The sequence below is a fragment of the Equus asinus genome, chromosome 8, assembly GCF_041296235.1.
Source record: "Equus asinus isolate D_3611 breed Donkey chromosome 8, EquAss-T2T_v2, whole genome shotgun sequence".
Taxonomy (NCBI): Eukaryota; Metazoa; Chordata; class Mammalia; order Perissodactyla; family Equidae; genus Equus; species Equus asinus.
Genome location: NC_091797.1, coordinates 42627175 through 42645602, shown reverse-complemented (window position 1 = coordinate 42645602; position 18428 = coordinate 42627175). Strand labels below are relative to the sequence as shown.

The window sequence follows — 18428 nt, the reverse complement described above, 5'->3', positions numbered from 1 at the left end:
TAGAAAGTGATCACATTTTAGGATTGTCTTTTGACCCATCTTCTATGTATGTTGTTATACCCAGCCAATAAAGGAACGTTCTGGCATTAAAGACTGAAAAAGCACTTAATGAGGAATTCAGTGGTTTAGCTAGGTTGAGAAAATGCAATATTCCTGAGTTGGCAATCACTTGTACTCCTCTCAAGTCCCTCGAAGTCAAGTATTCATCACTAGGAGGGCTCCAATCCAAGACCGAAAGTGACCTATGCTTGCAAAATACCAGCCATGAAGGTAGACGCCAGGCACTTTTGTATATGCCAGCTTCTAGCTTAATGATTTGTACTTAGTACCTCCTCAACATATATGAAAAGAATGAACTTAGAAGTAGCAAAAAAAAAAAATACTTATTTTTCCTAGAAAGGTCAAATGTGCCTTTATAGTGCCAAATGCCTGAATGAGAGGCAAAATAAATTGTTCAATTATCTAGCGCTTAGTACCTCTAATACTATAACTTATATATGGATCCTGCATATTTTGCATCATTTATATAATTAAGTTTAATGATATTTATATTTGGCTATCTGAGGCAATAGAAAGTAGAGAGGAAAAGATATAAAGCACGACCATGAGGTATTTGCTTTATATAGAAGGAAGAATTTCTAGTTCATATTCAATAATTGTTAATACTTTATTAAAGACAAAAGAAGGCTAAAGGATGTTTTTGCTCAAAATGTTTAAAGATTATGAGTCTCCACTTTTCCCACATGTTATAAGGATAAACTTGGATAGAGGCAGAGAAGAATGAGATGACCTCTGGGGAACTGTTGGAATCTTTATGCTTGGGTGTTCTCTGGATGTTCATTTCTTCACGTTTACGTTAATGACTGCAGTACCTCACCAGTTATAACGGAAATTGATTAGAATGATTTGTATCAAATGAAGGAATCTTAAAGGCAGGCATGTTTCTTAAGACCTGAAATATTATTAATTGGGTGAATCCCATCTCATAACCTAGGAAAACATATAATGTGCTAGAATTTCTGCAAGTGAATAAGGATTCAAAAATTTGGAAGTATTGCCAGTGGTATCTTTAGGAGCTGGATAAAGGATGGGTTTAGCAATTTCTCATTTAAACCCCTAAAAATCTTTAAGAAAGTTAAGGTGAATCCAAAGGCCACAGAAAAAATACCAAATACTTAATAAATATGCACAATGTGCATATTTTCCCATTTTTGAGCACTAACTCTTATACTTTCTCCAGATAGATTAGATTTTATTTTAGTTTAGTTAGGGCTGGAAAGAATGGGTTTTTAATTTAATTTTAACTATTTCCATAAGAAGGTAGAAAAATTAGAATATAGTTGATTCTTCTTACTTTATAAGCTAAGTAAAAGATGATGCTGAGCCATGATGATGTTTATTAAGGGCATTATTAATGCAGCCAATGCACAGAATTTGAAGACTTGGCATTTCTCATCTCTTCTGGAAAAACAACTTATACTATGTGTCTTACTGGCATAAAAACGTACTATACATTTCTAAATAAATGAAAAATCCTTTTAGAATCAATCTCTATTGAACAATGATTACAATAATTTTTATCTCATCTCTGTGCTGCTTAGATGCATTACTTTAGAATTAATAATATCTTGGACTGGGAGCAGGAGATCAGCAGATAGAGTATAAGTTTCCATAGATATATCCATTCTGGAAACTCCCTATGGAACTCCTGACTAATTCTCTTCAAAATTTCCCTTTTTCCCCCACAAAGGATAAGTTTCATCACACTCTTCTCTAAAAAATTTAGAACCACTATTATAGGTGATAGGGAATGATGAATATCAGATCTTAAGGGAAAAAAGGTCACTATGTCCTTAATAACATGATGATGGCCCAGCATGACCTTTTACTTAATTTACAAAGTAGTTTATAAAGTTTACTTACTTATATATAAAGTAGGAAGAATCAAATATATTCTAACTGTTCTACCATCTTCTGGGAATAATAGACTATTCTCCATAATAAAAAAAGCAGAAACATTTCATTTTTATCCTCTATAGTTTCTTCATTTCATCAATAAATGCCTGATCCTTACAGAATGATCTTTTACACAGACGGAACAGATGGATGTTTAGGTAGAAATGAGCATCAGGATTTCAACCCACTGTGCACAGTTGTGTATCTCTTAGCCACGGTGCTTAAACTTCCTCCAGGAGAAATAAATATTACATATATGCTTGTGTGTGTTTATACTCATTGTGATTTTAAATTAAGAGCTATGAGAAGATATCTCAATAAATGCTTATTAATCAGATTATCAGATCATTTTCCATCTTGTTGTCTTGACGAGTGGTACAAAGACCCTGAAGACAACTTTAACCTATTTTATATTTTGACTATGTTCACACTTTTCCTCCTCATTCACTCATCCAGCAAATATATATAGTGCCAGGCATTGTTCTGGGTATTGGAACAAAATACACAAAAAATGCCTACTGCATTGAGCTTGCATTCTGGTGGATAAGAGAGAAAATAGACTAATAAAAAAAGCAAACTTATGATAGTAACATTCATAAGTGTGTGAAGATGAGTATAATAGGGCTGGGTGCTAGGAAATACAGGAGGCCTGTATTAAATGGAGAGGGTCAAGGAAGAGCTTGGAAAATATGTTCAAGCAAAGACCTGATGGAGATAAGGAAGCAAGCAATGCGGATACCCGAGAGAAGAGAGCTCCCAGCAGAGGGCGTAGTAAGCACAATATTTAGGTCAGGAGGATGAGGAGGAACAATAGAAAGGGATTGACAAGTGTTCAGTGAGTAGGAGGAAAATTAAAAGCATGGGTTTTCCTGGAAGGAAAGAGTAGACAGTGTTTCCAGAAAGAATAAGTGAACAAGTGCCTAAAATGCTGTTAATAGTTCAAGTGAGATTAGGAATGAAAATTGACCAGTAGATCTAGTAATGTGGGTCTCACCAGCAAACCTGCAAAGAGCTGTTTCAAGTAGAGTGATAGAATAAAATCCTGATTGGAGTATATACAAGAGACGAAAAGTGGATCTGAAATGGAGGTAGTGAATAAAATCAAACCTTCTGAGGAGTCTAACTCTAAAGGGAAGTAGAGAAATGGATGTTAATAGTAAGGGGATGGAAGATCAAAAGAGAATTATTTTTGAGTTGAGAGAAATTAGAACATGTTGATAAACTGGAGGGAAGGGAATGATACAGCAGTAAAATGAAAATGCAGGAGAGAGAGAAGAAAATTGCAACAGTGATGATCTTGAGAAGACGAAAAGAAATAGGATCCAGTTCGTGAGGGGATAGTTTGGTTTTAAACAGGAGGAAGAGTTCCTAATAGTTAAGAGAGAAGGCAAAGTGTGTGAGCACAGATGCTCATAGTCAGGTAGCTTTGAGCATGGGAGCTTGTGCAAGTTCTTTTCTCACTGCTATTCTTTTCACTGTGAAATAGAAAGAAGGCGTGACAATTTTATTATTAAAAATTCAAATACAGTTGAAGCAATGGAAGAAACAAACTACTATTTAAATACTTGAAAGTGATAAATAAATAAAAAGCAATATGATATATTGAAGTGTATTAGGAAGCCATTTGGGTTAAAACTAATTTGGCATGATTGTGTTTTTCCAGAAGGGTCTGATTTGGCTTGTTGAGCATGCACTGTATGTCTACTTTAAATATTTACAATGTCCCAAAGACAAGAATCATGCCTTTAAAGATTGGGATGTAACTTCTCCCCATATCGGCCTTTCTTTAAGGATAAGCATCTCTTCCTGGGAACTAAGTATTAATTACCGACCTGCTGTGCTCACCTTGTGACCACTGACCTGGTGACCACTGATCTGCTATGCCAGCTAAGCATCTTATGACAATTGTAAAGGGGACATTCTTGTCATATGCAATGTATGCTTTTTGTTCCAAGACGGTATATAACGGCTCTGTACCCCCCACTTCTTTGATATCTTCCTTAGGGAAGGCCCTGGGCTAGTCCTCAGATCTGGCTCGAAATGAATATTTAATTTAATTGGGACCTGATGTTACAATTTAATCTTTCTTTCTTTGATTTAAGACAAGTATTTGCTGCCTATTTATCTTAGTATTTGTTTAGCATTTTAGCTGAAATATTCTTTCCTGCTTTTCCTAGCTCTCTCTTGCTGTTACTTTTCTCCTATATATTAAATTATATGGAATATGTGAAAATACATGGCAGGCTTTCAGTATGTCACAAGTACCCTCTAAGTGTTTTCTGAATAAATATCACCTTTTAAATGGTCAGTTGAAAATTCACTTCTACAAGAAGGCTTCCCATATTAAGCCATTTCTGAAAATTCCTCTATTTTCCATTTTAAAACCACCGTCATGTGCACTAACAATGGCAGTTAGACAGGGTTCCATTGCTAAAGAAGACTCACGGGACCCAAAATAATGCGTAAGAATCTACAGTTTATTTTAGGAAAGCAAACAAAAAATCAACAGCATTAAAGTAAGGATATGCATCACAGATACAGGCTGCTTCCTAACAAGAGGTTTGGAGAAGCCAGGCGTGAGGTCTAATTTTCCTTTCTCTGTAAGAACTGTATGGATGCACTTTCTGTTTCACATTAGAAACTACCCATATATGCCTGGAACTCCTTGAAAACAGGGAGCCCCAAAAGTAGTCTCAGATGGGGCTTCTTATACTCTGCTGGTCACATAGACATCTTCTTGCTAAATAACCACATCCAACAATGGAGTCCTTCAGAGGTTTCACTGAGACCAGGTGCAAATCATCCATCTCATTCTTATCAATAAACAATGTTGACAAGCTGGTAAAAACCTTCCTAAAACTCCTTGCACCAACAGTTATACAGCAACATTCTTAATCAGCATGTTTCCTGCCTTGACTAGGGTCAGTGCCAGGCAGGTATATCTCTTATTTCCAGATATGCTGGAATTAACCCTCACAGCACATCATGAACCCCTTCTCATTCAGCTGTAGCCCTCTATAGGAGTGGAGTGGAGATTAGCTTAAAGACGCAAAAGAATGTAGAGCTTCGTGCCGGTCATGAATCATGGGACATGCAATCCTAGGAGAAAGATTTGCAAACTCCTCTTAGCATGGTATATTGCTTTCATAAGCTCCCCCTAGTTAATTCCTCTTGTATCATCACAATAGCCCATGTCCAATAATAAGCAATCAAGACTCGCGTCACAAGATGTCAATTTCTGAAGTTTGTCCTAGGAGATTTTCACTAACTACCACGCACTTTTCCCCTGGCCCTTTGCTGTGGTATCACATGCAGCTCCAGCCTATCGATACTCAGATAGTCCCTATCTGGAGAATCACATACACAAAGTCTCAGTAAAATATATGCTGCTCCAAGACACTCTGTCTTCCCCAAAATCTGAAAGACGTGTGTCAGGATAAAGTTAATTTTGAGGTTATGTGGATTCCACAGAGAGAAGGTCCAAGTGTTTAATAACGAGGACTTCCTCGAATGAATGGAATCCCATCTCCACCTTGAATTTAACGTCTCTGTATCTCAGTTTCTTCACTTATATAATATGGATAATAATATTGCCATTCTCAAAGGGCTATTTTTATATTTAAATGATTTAATGCATGGAAGCACTTAGAACAGTTCTTGGCATGTAGTAAGCACTAAGTGTTTGTTGCATTATTGTAATATATAAAATATGGTAGAGCTAAAGAAAGACCATTAGCATTAGCCTGAAACAAATTGATACTAAGTTCATATGGAAAAATAAAAATGCAAGAAAAGCTAGGAAGACACTGAAAAATTAAAACTATGAAGGAGCACTGTCCCTACCAGACATTAATACTGTAAAGCTGATTTTAGAAAAGCATATGGTTTTCTATTGCAGATGGCTTTCAGACTCTAGAGGGCTGCACTGCGACTCTTTTACTGGGACTTACCTGAGATTTCACATGGCTCCTTCTAAGACTGTGGGATACTATGCCTGTGCTGCAGTTTGGACTTACTGCAGAGCCCTGTCCTGCTCTGGGACCCACTCAGAGATGGCAAGCTTCCATATTATTGGTAAATCCTAAATGCAGTTACAGCTAAGGCTGAAACTCAGACAGTCTTTTGGGGAGTTCTGGAGCTGGAAGGGCCTTTAAGATTTTCCCAGTAGAGGCAAAGGAGAACGGGCCTTTGTAAAGTTGAGAGGAGGCATAACCTTGGTCAAGGCATTTCCTCGTGAACAAAGAAATCCTAGTGCCGTGATTCGTCAGTAGCCAGTATTTCCAACACTTTGGAGAAGAAAAGTGGTTATCTGAAGAAGTTATCTGGGTGGAGCACCATGGTTTTTATTATAGTAGGTCTACAGATTAAGAGGAGCTGCATCTAAACCTCATATAGATCCTGGGATCTTGGACTTTGAGCATGATGCCATGATTGGACAGATTTTTGGCGATCCTGGAAGAAAGTAGTTATATATATTGTATGGAAAGACTGTGGACTGTGATAGATTGATTGCCAAAATCTCTCCAGTTCTGCACCCCTCTCTGTATTCATGCCATTTGCAATGTGACTTTGTAGCTCCTCCCATCAAGAGGTGAAGTCTATTTCCCGACCTCTTGAATCTGGATTGGTCTTGTGATTTGCTTTGGTCAACAGAATACGCCAGAGGCTCTGCATGTTTTCAACTCTGTTTCATGCTTCTCTGACTTAACCTTAAGAACATGCTCAGAATAGCAAGCTGGAGAATGAGACATATGGAATAGGGCTAGGTTGGTCCAGTTTTCTCAGCTGAGGCTTCAGACAAGATCACCAAAATTATCGTGTCAAACTTCACTGTCCATAGACAGTCCACAGAAAGGAATGAGATCTGAGGAACCAGAACTATCAAGCTGACCCAGAAACTAATAAGCAAAAATAAGTGTTTTTTTTTGTGCAGCCCAGGGATTTTGTGATTACTTCTTACACAGTTGCTCTGAAAATCAAACTCATACAATTTCATGAGTGGTTTTATAAGGCCACCATAATTTGGATACCAAATCTGACAAGGACATTACAAGAAAGGAAACCCAGTGACCAATCACCCATGAAAACAGATATAAAAATCCTAAACAATTATGAGCAAATTTAATTTAGCATTCTGTAGAAAGTACAAGAGTTTGTAACCAGGTGGACTTTATCACAGGAATAGAGCAGTGCAACATTTAAAATCAATTAGTGTTATTTATCAAATTTTTCTTAAATTGGGAAAAAGTCTCTATAAATTCAATCAAAACATTTGATAAAATTCAACCCCCATTCATTTTTTAAAATCTTAGCAAACTAAGATTAGAGTGAAATTTCCTTAAGCTGAGAAAGAATATCTACAAGAAACCTCCAGCAAGCATCATACACAGTGGTGAAATGCTGAATGAGACAAGGATGCTCACTTACACCACTTTTCAGCATTATATTGATGGTCCTAGCTGGTGCAATAAAACAAGAAAAATATATAAATGCATAAGAAATGGGGAAAAAAAAGGAATGTAATTGTCATTATTTGGGAATGACATGATTGAAAATGCAAAAGAGGCTACACAGAAACTATGAATAGTTAAGAGAGGTTATCAAGGTCATTGGAAAAATGAAGAATACATAAAAATCAATCGTATTTACACCAGCAACAAACAAAAAATGAAATGTAAAGATGATTTCATAAAGATTTTGTGACAATAAAAATGACATGCTTTACTACTGGAGTTGTTTTCAAAAGGTAACCTCAAAAGAGCACTTTCATCTTTGTATCAAAAATAACTCCTTTCTGTTAGTTGCAGCATCATGAAAAAGTGAGAGAATTACTCTTTAGACTGCCCTTTTTTGAAAGAAACTTCATTGTTGCCTTTGGTTAATTAGTACTATTCATACCAGGTGAACTCAGTATTCACTGCTTTAAAATCACCACTCTTATGGGTTCCAGTATGGGTTGTCTTTATAACTTTAGTAGAATTTCAGCATCTCCCCACATCACTCTCATTTTTCTTTATGTGAGCCATCATCTCCAGTCTTTTCTGCATTTATAGAAATTCTCTTACAGAAAACACAACTTTTATGTGGCCATCTATACCCCCTACTCCAGACAACTTTGTCTCAGATCTTCCACAGACCTTTGTCTCAGATTTTCTACATTATTACCACAGAATTTGCTTCTAATATTCAGCAAATGTCTAAAAAATCCAAAATTTTATATAAATATGGGTTTTCTCGCTCACTATTTTTCCTTTCCACAGAGCATTCATCATTATATACATGGAAGAGCCTCTTTCCACTCAATAATTTCTGCTGAGCATCCAGTGCAAAGAAAAAAGTATAAAGCATCTTCTAACACAATTCAGGCATTGGAATGAGATAAATATTGTGAAGGATTTCTTCAGCTCTCCTCCTAATACACTCACACATTCCTTTGCTGCCACAAACTAGAATACTATTTCTAGGGCCGTCAAACTCTGTAAGGTTCTCAATTTCATACCATTCACAAATTTTTCTGTGCATTTATATCTAGCCTCCATTCTTGAATTCCTACTTTTTGGATGCCTAGCTAGGCTGTGCCCTTAACCTAATGTGTACCTAACTTCCTGGGATAAGATGCCAGGATTACATGTATGAAAATGCCCAAATCCTTCCAGAACCATGTCAACTCTAACACCTGGGGCAGTAATTAAGATTTGTTTGAGTCATAATATCAGTTCACAGGAGACCATCTAATCCCATGATATTTCAAGTTTATTCTGAGCCTTTACATGCTGAACCCAATGATAGCCTAGACCTTTCCATCTTGAAAAGGGAAATAGGAACTGAGAAAGAAGTTCAGATATCCTACTTGCATTTACACTTTAAACTAGTCCTTGCCATCCACACACAATGTTCTCAGCCACCATTAATCCAAACATAAATACCCATCAACATTTGTGGCAGTAGCCCAAGACCCTCCCTTGTTTTTCTCTACGATGCTGTTCTTCAGATTCCATATCTACTTGGCAATGAGTTGTGACTTTATTATCTCTAAGTTTGAAATTGTCTCTGACCCATAGGTCTTCAGATTTTTACTTAGTCTCTCAGTATTTAATACTTAGTGCTTCCTAATGTACTATTAGAGGTTTGTCTCTCTCAATGCTCAGTTCTCCCTTACATAGGAAGTTCTTCCTGACATATAGCCTGAGGGATCCAACCCACAAGGTTAGTCACTAAAATTTCACTGTGGCCATGTCTGTTCCACTCTGACTTAAGATAGTTGGTAGGATGGTCAGAAATTAATACACTAAATTATAGCATTCCAGGAGATCTTCCCTTACAAAACAAGAGAGAACTATGCCAATAAGTAGCCCTCTGGGAAATGAGGGTAAGAGGAGTGAGGGGAGAGGTTGGCACTAGCCAAGGAGGAGAAATTAAATTCAAATGAACCAGAGTGTGGATTTCATAGTTTATCCCTGGTTTTCCAACACAGCCTGTGAATTTAGGAGTTTGTTTAATGTCTCTAAGCCTCAGTTTCTAAATCAACAAAATGAAGATAGAAGTGTAGCTATTTTGTAGGGCATTGGTGAGGACTGATAGGATAGTGTTAGTATTACTATTGAACTCTGCAGATTCTCTCCTATTTCCTGGCCCTCGATAACTGGGCATTATTTCTTAATGTTTCACTTTAAGGACTACTGAAAAATTTGAGTTTGTTTACCTTGGTCTATTCTACAAATTAAAATTTTCTTATTTACTTATTTTCTTATTTACTGAGCCTTCTATTTTCTTTTTAAAATACTACTTTATTTAAATTACCTAAATGTTACAAGAACTTGTGAAAAAAAGGAAATTTTATGTTACATACATCATTTTTTCCCTGATTGATCCCACCCTCATGCCCACTCATACTTTCAGAGGTACCAACTGTTATTAGTTTGAGTAATTTTAGAATATTATATATTATTTTGGGGGGTTTAAGTCAATGTTTTCTTTTCCTGCTCCTCTTGATGACCTTTCCTTCTCCTTCCACAAATATCAGACTTTATCCCCTTTGGATTGTCCATGTTAAGCATCTAACAAATGTCCTTCCTTATTTTTCTCATTCTCATGTAATACAGGCATATGATGCATAAAATTATATTTAGAGAATTTTAGTCATTGTTTTATGTGGTTAAGTTCACTTTACTTTTCTTGCATCTTCATTTTCTCAGAAATATCTCAATATCACAGTAATTATTACTCAGTCAATTCCCTATTGAGGGAGTAAATTATTTCTCCATCTTTGGCCACTACAAACAATGTTACAATAAAAATTCTTGCTCCTATTTCTTTCTATACTGGTAATTTTATTCTATGGGATAGATTTCCATGAATGGTATTGCTAGGTTGATGGATGTATATGTTTTTTTCAAGATTAACTGTCCTATTTATTTCTAAAACTCCAGTGACACTTTGAATTTCTATCCATAATTTGTGAGAGTAGGCTTTTCCCTTCCTCAATGTTAGGAATAGGAGTTACCGCTGGTTATATGTTTTTTTTTCAATCCAATAAGTGGCTTATTATCATTACTTCAACAGATTTACCTCGTTATTTTGGAATTCAAAATTTTCTCATATAGATTTGTTATTCTGAGTTGTATATTCACATTCTTTGGCATTTTTTTTCTATTGTGTTATTTGTGTTTTTACTTGGATTTCTTAAAAACTCTTCATGTTATAGATACTAACCTTTTTAATTATCATAAATATATCTTTCCCGTGCCTACTCATCTGAAAAATTTATATGGAACTACATAGTAGAACATATAAAAGTAAATCCAGGATGAAAAAGACTATAGAAAAATATGAATCGCTTTTTAAATCTTGCCCCCAAAATCTAGAAGACTACATTAAAATGATGGAGAGCTTCTTAACTAAGCCTAGAAATACAAAATCTGTGAAAGAAAAGATAGAAATATTTGGATATATAATGAATATTTGGATATATAATGTATATATAAAAAGATAGAATATTTGGATATATAAAACAAAGTAATAAAAATATTTCTATGGTAAATTAAATAGATGTCTGTTTTGTCGAATAGGAATTGACCCCAGATAGAATTTCAAAGCAAATGGGCAGTTTTCTTTTCTATGTGGCTGCACGGAACTCACTTAGTAGATTAGAAAAGGAAGCTACCTCTTGGTTTGATGACACAAAATTTAATCTTTATTTGATAAAGTTTTTTAGTCCCTATTGTCATTGTCTTTTGTCTTGGAGAAAAGTTGAAGAGATGGTCTCTAGAGAAACGTGTTGTGGAGTAAATCTAAGCTAAAAATGAAAGATCGCTTCACAGAGATCTCCTCTCTCTCCCCATCGGATATCATGGTCAATTAACATAAATCACATGAGGATTATTACTTTTCCTTGTAAACTAGAGCACAGACTAACACTAATAAAGGAAGTTCCCTATCCTGATTTATTTTGCACATCTGGTGAGGAGAACTCTGAAAATAACAGTTAATACCTTAATATTTTCCAATATAATACCAGAAAAACATGTTCTGGTTGTCTGCAATATTTTATTCCTATTCTTATATTTTCTGAGTTAATCCTGAATGGAGATCTCAGAATTTGCCACTTAAAGTGTGGAACAAGGAGAAGTTGAACAAACTTCATCATATCCATTTTACAATTGAATAGCTTATGAAGAGGTGGTTGAGTCTGCATTCTTCTAATTAGTTCTGTTAGAATTCAAAACTTCTTGGAAACACACAGACACACGAATCATCCGCTCTCTAATTCTTGAAATGGAGGTATGTAGAATACTTTCCTGTAAATAATTATACAAAACATACTGAAATTTGAGTATTCTGAGCACTCTTCTTATGAACTATTTATTATCATATCACTTAAAATTAAAATTTTAGAGAAGTGTAGTCTTGGGTTCTAACCTTCAGTCGGTGATGTGCTAGCTGGCGAAAATAACGTCTCTGAGCTTCCTAATTCAGGTTTCTGCCCAAATTAATCTTTTATGAAATTGAAAAAAAAATTGACAAACTTCCATCTAACTAAGCCAAATTGCAATGTTGTGTGAATAAAATACTCCTATTATTTATCCTTATACGCCAGCAGGAAGATGGGAGCTCAGTGTAGTATATAAAAGCTTTCTATACATTCACAGAAGCATGATAATTTGAGAAAACTTAGAAGCAATCAATTTTTATATTGAATGGAAAACAGAAAATTCCAGTGTTACAGAAGCTTCAATTGCTTTCCAAAGACTTTGAGAAACTTTCCCAGTTGTGCAGTGACTTAGTGGCAGGATCAAAACTACCACACTTGTCATCTTTCTTATCTTAATGCTCTTTCCATAGTAAAAGCTTAAAAAGAAGTTTCCAAGACTTTGTTGAAATTTATCATTCTGAATCCTTGAATCTCAGTCATGGAGTGAGAAAATCCAGTATGTGGCTGGAGAATGTAATGTCAACCAATATATAGGCAAAGAGGTATAATAGATTTTATTTATCTAGGCAATATAAATTGAAATATCCTGAGTCAAATATAGTGAAAGTTCTAAAAGTCCAAATAGCTCCTTTCAACTGCTGCTTTTGAAAATACTCACTTTCCCTTACCTATTTTTGATCCTTTTTGTGTCTCACATTGTTAAAAGACGTTCCTACGTATGTTGACCAAGGGAATAGCTGTTACTCAAAATGAGAAAAATGGCCTCTGAAGATGCTGCACGAAGAATTCTACTCAGGAGCGGAGATACAGATTGTGTGGCTTTTTGAGGCCTCGGCCATGACCGGCCACGATCTGCACAGATGTAATCAGGTAAATAATCAGTTAGCCTACTTGTTGGGCTTTCAGATACATAGTTAAGGACTTCCTAGTTTGTTTCAGTTGTTAATAAATCCTTCCAACCTAGTGTTACTGATTAAGAATAACAATAAAAATTACTGAACTTCTGAATACATAATGATATTTCAACTTTTTAATAGGAAGATCTCTTTTTCAGAGGGGATATATTTTGAAGTCACTGGTTGTTTGAAAGGTGGAGAAAATTTGCCCCGAAAGTAAGCATATGAGAAGTAGGCGAACTACAATCTCCCTAGAAGTTTTGTTCTCCTGCCTTGCCCTCTGGCCCATCACTGTTATCCCCTCCTGCCTTCTCCAGGACTGATACTTTTCCCCCTTCCCCATGTTCTCACTACTGTGGACCATGAAGAGACACAACCTATGACACTGCACACCAACCAATGCATTGTGTTGATAATAACAAAAGCAAGTTCATTACTTTTGTAATTACCGAAACTCAGCATGAAATGGTGAAAAGTTAATTGAATTCCCGCTCTCCCAGTGAGGGCTTCTTGGAGAGGCCGTCTTTTGGCTGAGTTCAAGGGGAGAAATGCCAGGTCTAGAGCCAGTAAGGAAAGACCATTGGCTCAGATTAGAGGAGAAACAAATTCAATGTCCTCAATGATGAGATTCCTCCTGAAGAATAACTAGGAAATTATTTCACTCTTCAGTATTACAGTTAGGGAGACCTTATAACTCCTCATCCAAACAAGAACACTTCTGAGAATGGAAGGGTTCTCTTAGTAATTACATCAGGACCGTAGGAGTAAGCTCAGCAGCCCTGGTAAGCTGGTGCATACAGTCTCCCCAATTATATGAATTTGAGAACATTTTTTCAACAATTGAGTAACTCAAGGAAACTGAAGTTGTGAAATCTCCCTTTACTAATTCCATTTGTCCAGCTTTTCAGAATTCTTCTAATCTGTGGCTTTTTTTTTTTTTTTGCCAGTAAGATGCCCAATGTCCCCCTACTCCACCCTTTAGAAAATCTTCACGTGGAGCCTTAACTCAGACTCAGTTTTAAGAATCCATTAAGAAACAAAAGGCTAAATTTTTATAAGATTTGTTTTTTTATGGTATTAAAGTCTAAAGCAATGCTGGTCCTTGTAGTAAAATGCAGAGTATAAGTGAGTAAGACATTTAAAGTTATTATATAATATACAGTAATATTTATTAGTAAAAGGTATTATAATACTTGTTTACTGAAAGTTAGAATGAGCAGGAGTAAAGTTAAATATCAAAGTCTTATTTACTCTCTCTCCATTCCCACTCCCTGGAGGTAACAACTTTTAACACCTCTGCGTACTTCCAGGTAATTTTTACACATATGTGAATACTGACATATGCAATATTATATTGCCTTATGTAAAACACATGGAAGCATGCTAAATGAACAGAAACTTGTTTTTTTCCTTGAAGATTTCAGCTTTTATGCACATTCATATCTATATGTGAATTTATATCTATATCTCATACTTCATTTTATTGACAGTTGCATAGCAACAGGAATTTTTTGAGGGACTATAAAAATCGTCCCTACCACTCTGTACTGAGAGCTGAAGAATACATGAGCAAAATTAAAATACACATTTGATAATAATTAAAAAATTATGTTCTTATCCTTAAATTCACACTTCTATCCCAACAAAATCACAATAAAATAATAGAGGGTGGTGTTAGTAAGGGAGACGACTTTGAGATGGATAAATTTCAGCTGGTAGCTTTGACTTACATTACTATGCCCAGCAGTCTTAGGGCTCTTAAGAGCCACTGCTCTAAATGTGCCAAAGTTCCTGCATGACTATAGTACTCTCACTTGCATTGTTTGTGGCACTACGCCAGACAATTTACATTAAAGATCACATTTATAATTCACATCAGATAGTTGCTATCACCTCTATTGTTGAGATTGACAGTTTTGGAGTTGTGGAGGGAATGGGAAGGTAAGTTTTCAAATCAGAGTCACTTTCCATTTGTAACTCCAGGATATTTAGAGTTTAAAAATCATAGGTGATTTTCCTCTCTGAACATCTCAGAGACCTTGGATCACTGCAGTTTCTTTCATTCACGTTCACACCACCACAGCAGAAAGGTATTATTATACTAATTTATAGATGAGGAGCCTAAAGTTCATAGAGAGAAAGAAACATTCCCAGTATGATATAACTAATGATTTATACAGAAGAGACTTGAACCTAGGCTTGTCTGGCTCCAAATTCCATATTATAACATCTTTTTATTCTGATTCTACCAACTCCTAAAAGGCAAAAGACATGTTTCTTTGAAATGTGTCTGATAGCTTGATAGAACCTATCTGCATAGTTTTGGGGGTGGTCTAATTCATTTTAATTGTTTCAGATGAGAAAACAATCTCCTTGGCATTGAGGAAAAATTAGGAAAAAAAATAATATGGCAGGGATTGTAGCCGAAACTTCCTAATAATAGCTATCTAGGTGGAAAGTAGTGCAAATGAAGATCAACCAAATGAAAAAAACAAATCAAAGAAGAGATTTTATTAAAATTGTTTAAATCAGGTATTAATTTTTTAAATTTTTGATTTCATTTTTGAAGTGCTGATACAGATATAGAAAGATTAAATGTTAGAATACTTAGGTAATTATGAACATTTCCAAATAAGTATCTTTCACGTTACAAGCAATATCAGTTCTGTAAATGTCTTCAAACAGGTAGTAAAGTGATTAAAAATAATCAAAATAGTCAATAAATGTGTGTTTATTGATTTCCTAAATTTTTACATTTCAGGAAATGAAGAGTTGAAACATTGATCATGAACCGGGTAAATGAGAGCATCCCACAGGCGTTCGTCCTCTTAGGTTTCTCAGATCAACCGTGGCTGGAGTTTCCACTCTTTGTGGTCTTCTTCATTTCTTACATCATAACTATCTTCGGAAACCTGACCATTATTCTAGTGTCATGCCTGGACTCCAAACTCCATACTCCCATGTATTTTTTTCTTACCAATCTGTCACTCCTAGATCTTTGCTACACCACGAGTACAGTTCCACAAATGCTGGTGAATTTATACAGCGCCAGGAAGGTAATTAGTTATGGTGGCTGTGTGGCTCAGCTTTTCATGTTTCTTGCCCTGGGGGCCACTGAATGTGTTCTGCTGGCCGTCATGTCCTTTGATAGGTTTGTAGCTATTTGTCGTCCTCTCCATTACTCAGTTGTCATGCACCGAAGGCTCTGCCTCCAGTTGGCAGCTTCATCCTGGATTACTGGTTTCGGCAACTCAGTGTGGTTGTCTACCCTGACTCTCCAGCTGCCACTCTGTGGCTCCCGTGTAGTTGATCACTTTCTCTGTGAAGTCCCTGCTCTGCTCAAGTTATCCTGTGTTGACACAACAGCAAATGAGGCTGAACTATTCTTTGTAAGTGTGGTATTCCATCTAATACCTCTGACACTCATTCTTATATCATATGCTTTTATTGCCCAAGCAGTGTTGAGAATCCAATCTGCTGAAGGTAGACAAAAAGCATTTGGGACATGTGGCTCCCATCTAATTGTCGTGTCACTTTTTTATGGTACAGCTATCTCCATGTACCTGCAACCACCATCACCTAACTCCAAAGACCGGCGAAAGATGGTTTCCCTCTTCTATGGAATCATTGCACCCATGCTGAACCCCCTTATATATACGCTTAGGAACAAAGAGGTAAAGGAGGCCTTTAAAAGATTAGTTGCAAGAGTCTTCTTAATCAAGAAATAAGGAGTATGCAAATAATAAGTTTTGTAAATGCTTAACATTTACTTGGCTTACTAACTTACTTCTCTTCAAGTTGCCCTATTTTCTTCATTCCTACAGAGAACTATTGTGATTGTCTCCCTCAAATAAAATTTCATTGACAGAAAGCTATGTTAGTTTTCTGTTGCCTAAACACGTTCATTGAACGAGTACCAGGAACTTGTCTTCCAGTTCACCAGAATCTGTGTAACTTCAACATCTTCAAACTTTACATCAATATTTGTACATTTGGTATAACTTAGACATTTCTGAGAATATGATAAAAGCCAGAAATTCTTTCTCCAGTAATATCATACACACGCTCACATAAATATTTTTTCATATGATTGGAGGAGGTTTACTGAAACACTGAAAAATAGCCACTTTTAATTTGGAGCTGAGGTTAACAACCCTAGTTTTAAATTTTCAATACCATTCCCATGTCAGCCTAATAATAAAAACCACAATGATTTTTTTCTCTAGAATTGTACCCAGATTTTCCGTTCTCTTGCCAAGTTTCTATATGCATGTTTTCCTCCTAATGGGAAGCATCCCCTTTTCATTTCCTTTTAGATCAAATCCTAGGTGTTTTTCAGGCCCAGCGAATTTTCACTTCCTTGAAATTTTTTTCATGGTTCTCCCAATTATTAATACTATCACTATTCTCTTAAACCCTAAAGCACCTGCAGTCTAGATTTTAAAATAGCACATGATATAATGATTTTCAGTGACTTCTTCTGTCATACCAGTTTTTTGCACAGCAATAGTCTCATTACATTTTAGTCTCTTTGAAAGAAAGACTGTACCATATATTTTACCATTCATTTTTGTTTTTATTTATTTGTTTATTTATTTTGTGAGGAAGATTGGCCCTGAGCTAACATCCGTTGCCAATCTTCCTCTTTTTACTTGAGAAAGATTTGTTGCTGAGCTAACATCTGTTCCAATCATCTTCTATTTTATGTGGGATGCTGCCACAGCGAGGCCTGATGAGCAGTGCTAGGTCCGTCCGTGCCTGGGATCCAAACTGCAAACCCTGGGCCACGGAAGTGGAGCACGCGAACTTAACCACTATGCCACCAGGCTGGCCCCCATGTCACTTTTTTATTTTATTTTTATTCTTTTTGGTGAGGAAGATTGTCACTGAGCTAATATCTATGCCAGTCTTCCTTATTTTGTATGTGGGACACTGCTACAGTATGGCTTGATGAGTAGTGGGTAGGTCTGCACCTGGGATCCAAACCCATGAACCAGGGCCACCAAGGCTGAGCACGTGAACTTAACCTTTACACCATAAGCTCAGCCCCCGTATCCCCTTTAGAAGTCATCAAAGTGCTGAGGAAGCAGCATGTACCTACATTATCAGTTGTTTCTTTTGATTCTTGAGTCACATTTGATATAGTTATTTAATTGTGTGCTATCCATCTTTTTTCTTGTTTTCTTCTACAAATACATCACACACATAGAAAATACAATAATAGAAAAATACAGCTATTATGTTACTCCTTAAAACCTATAGTAACACCATGTGCTTTTGCCATAATATAATGCTAACAGATAAGAGAAATAAATCTGATTTGCCAAGTTCTGATTTCAGTCCTCTTTCCTATTAGAAATAAGCATCATTAAAAGAGTAAATGGAAGCAACATACTAACAGAGGATATTGAAAGCATAACATAAGACTTTCCTTGCTCAAAATGAATTCATTGCTAAAGGTCCAAATACACAATAAATCAGATTACCAGAAGCAAATGTGCATTGCAAAGCCAATGTAAGTGAAATTTGGTGAATTATGAACACAGAAGAAAAATCAAAATTGAAAGTTTTTAATTTTCTTAAATGAAGGATTAATTGATTCAATTAATTTTATACTGGTAGATTTGATTTTGTACTGGTATATA

The 18428-nt window shown here is 35.9% G+C and overlaps 1 protein-coding gene across 1 annotated transcript; it reads left to right on the top strand.

Annotated features, from left to right (window-relative positions):
- The first annotated feature begins 15569 nt into the window (after positions 1 to 15569).
- Positions 15570 to 16511, top strand: LOC106823460 (olfactory receptor 2B6). Its single transcript, XM_014829172.1, has one exon. It carries the CDS (start codon positions 15570 to 15572, stop codon positions 16509 to 16511), a length of 942 nt encoding a protein of 313 aa, XP_014684658.1.
- Positions 16512 to 18428: the final 1917 nt, after the last annotated feature.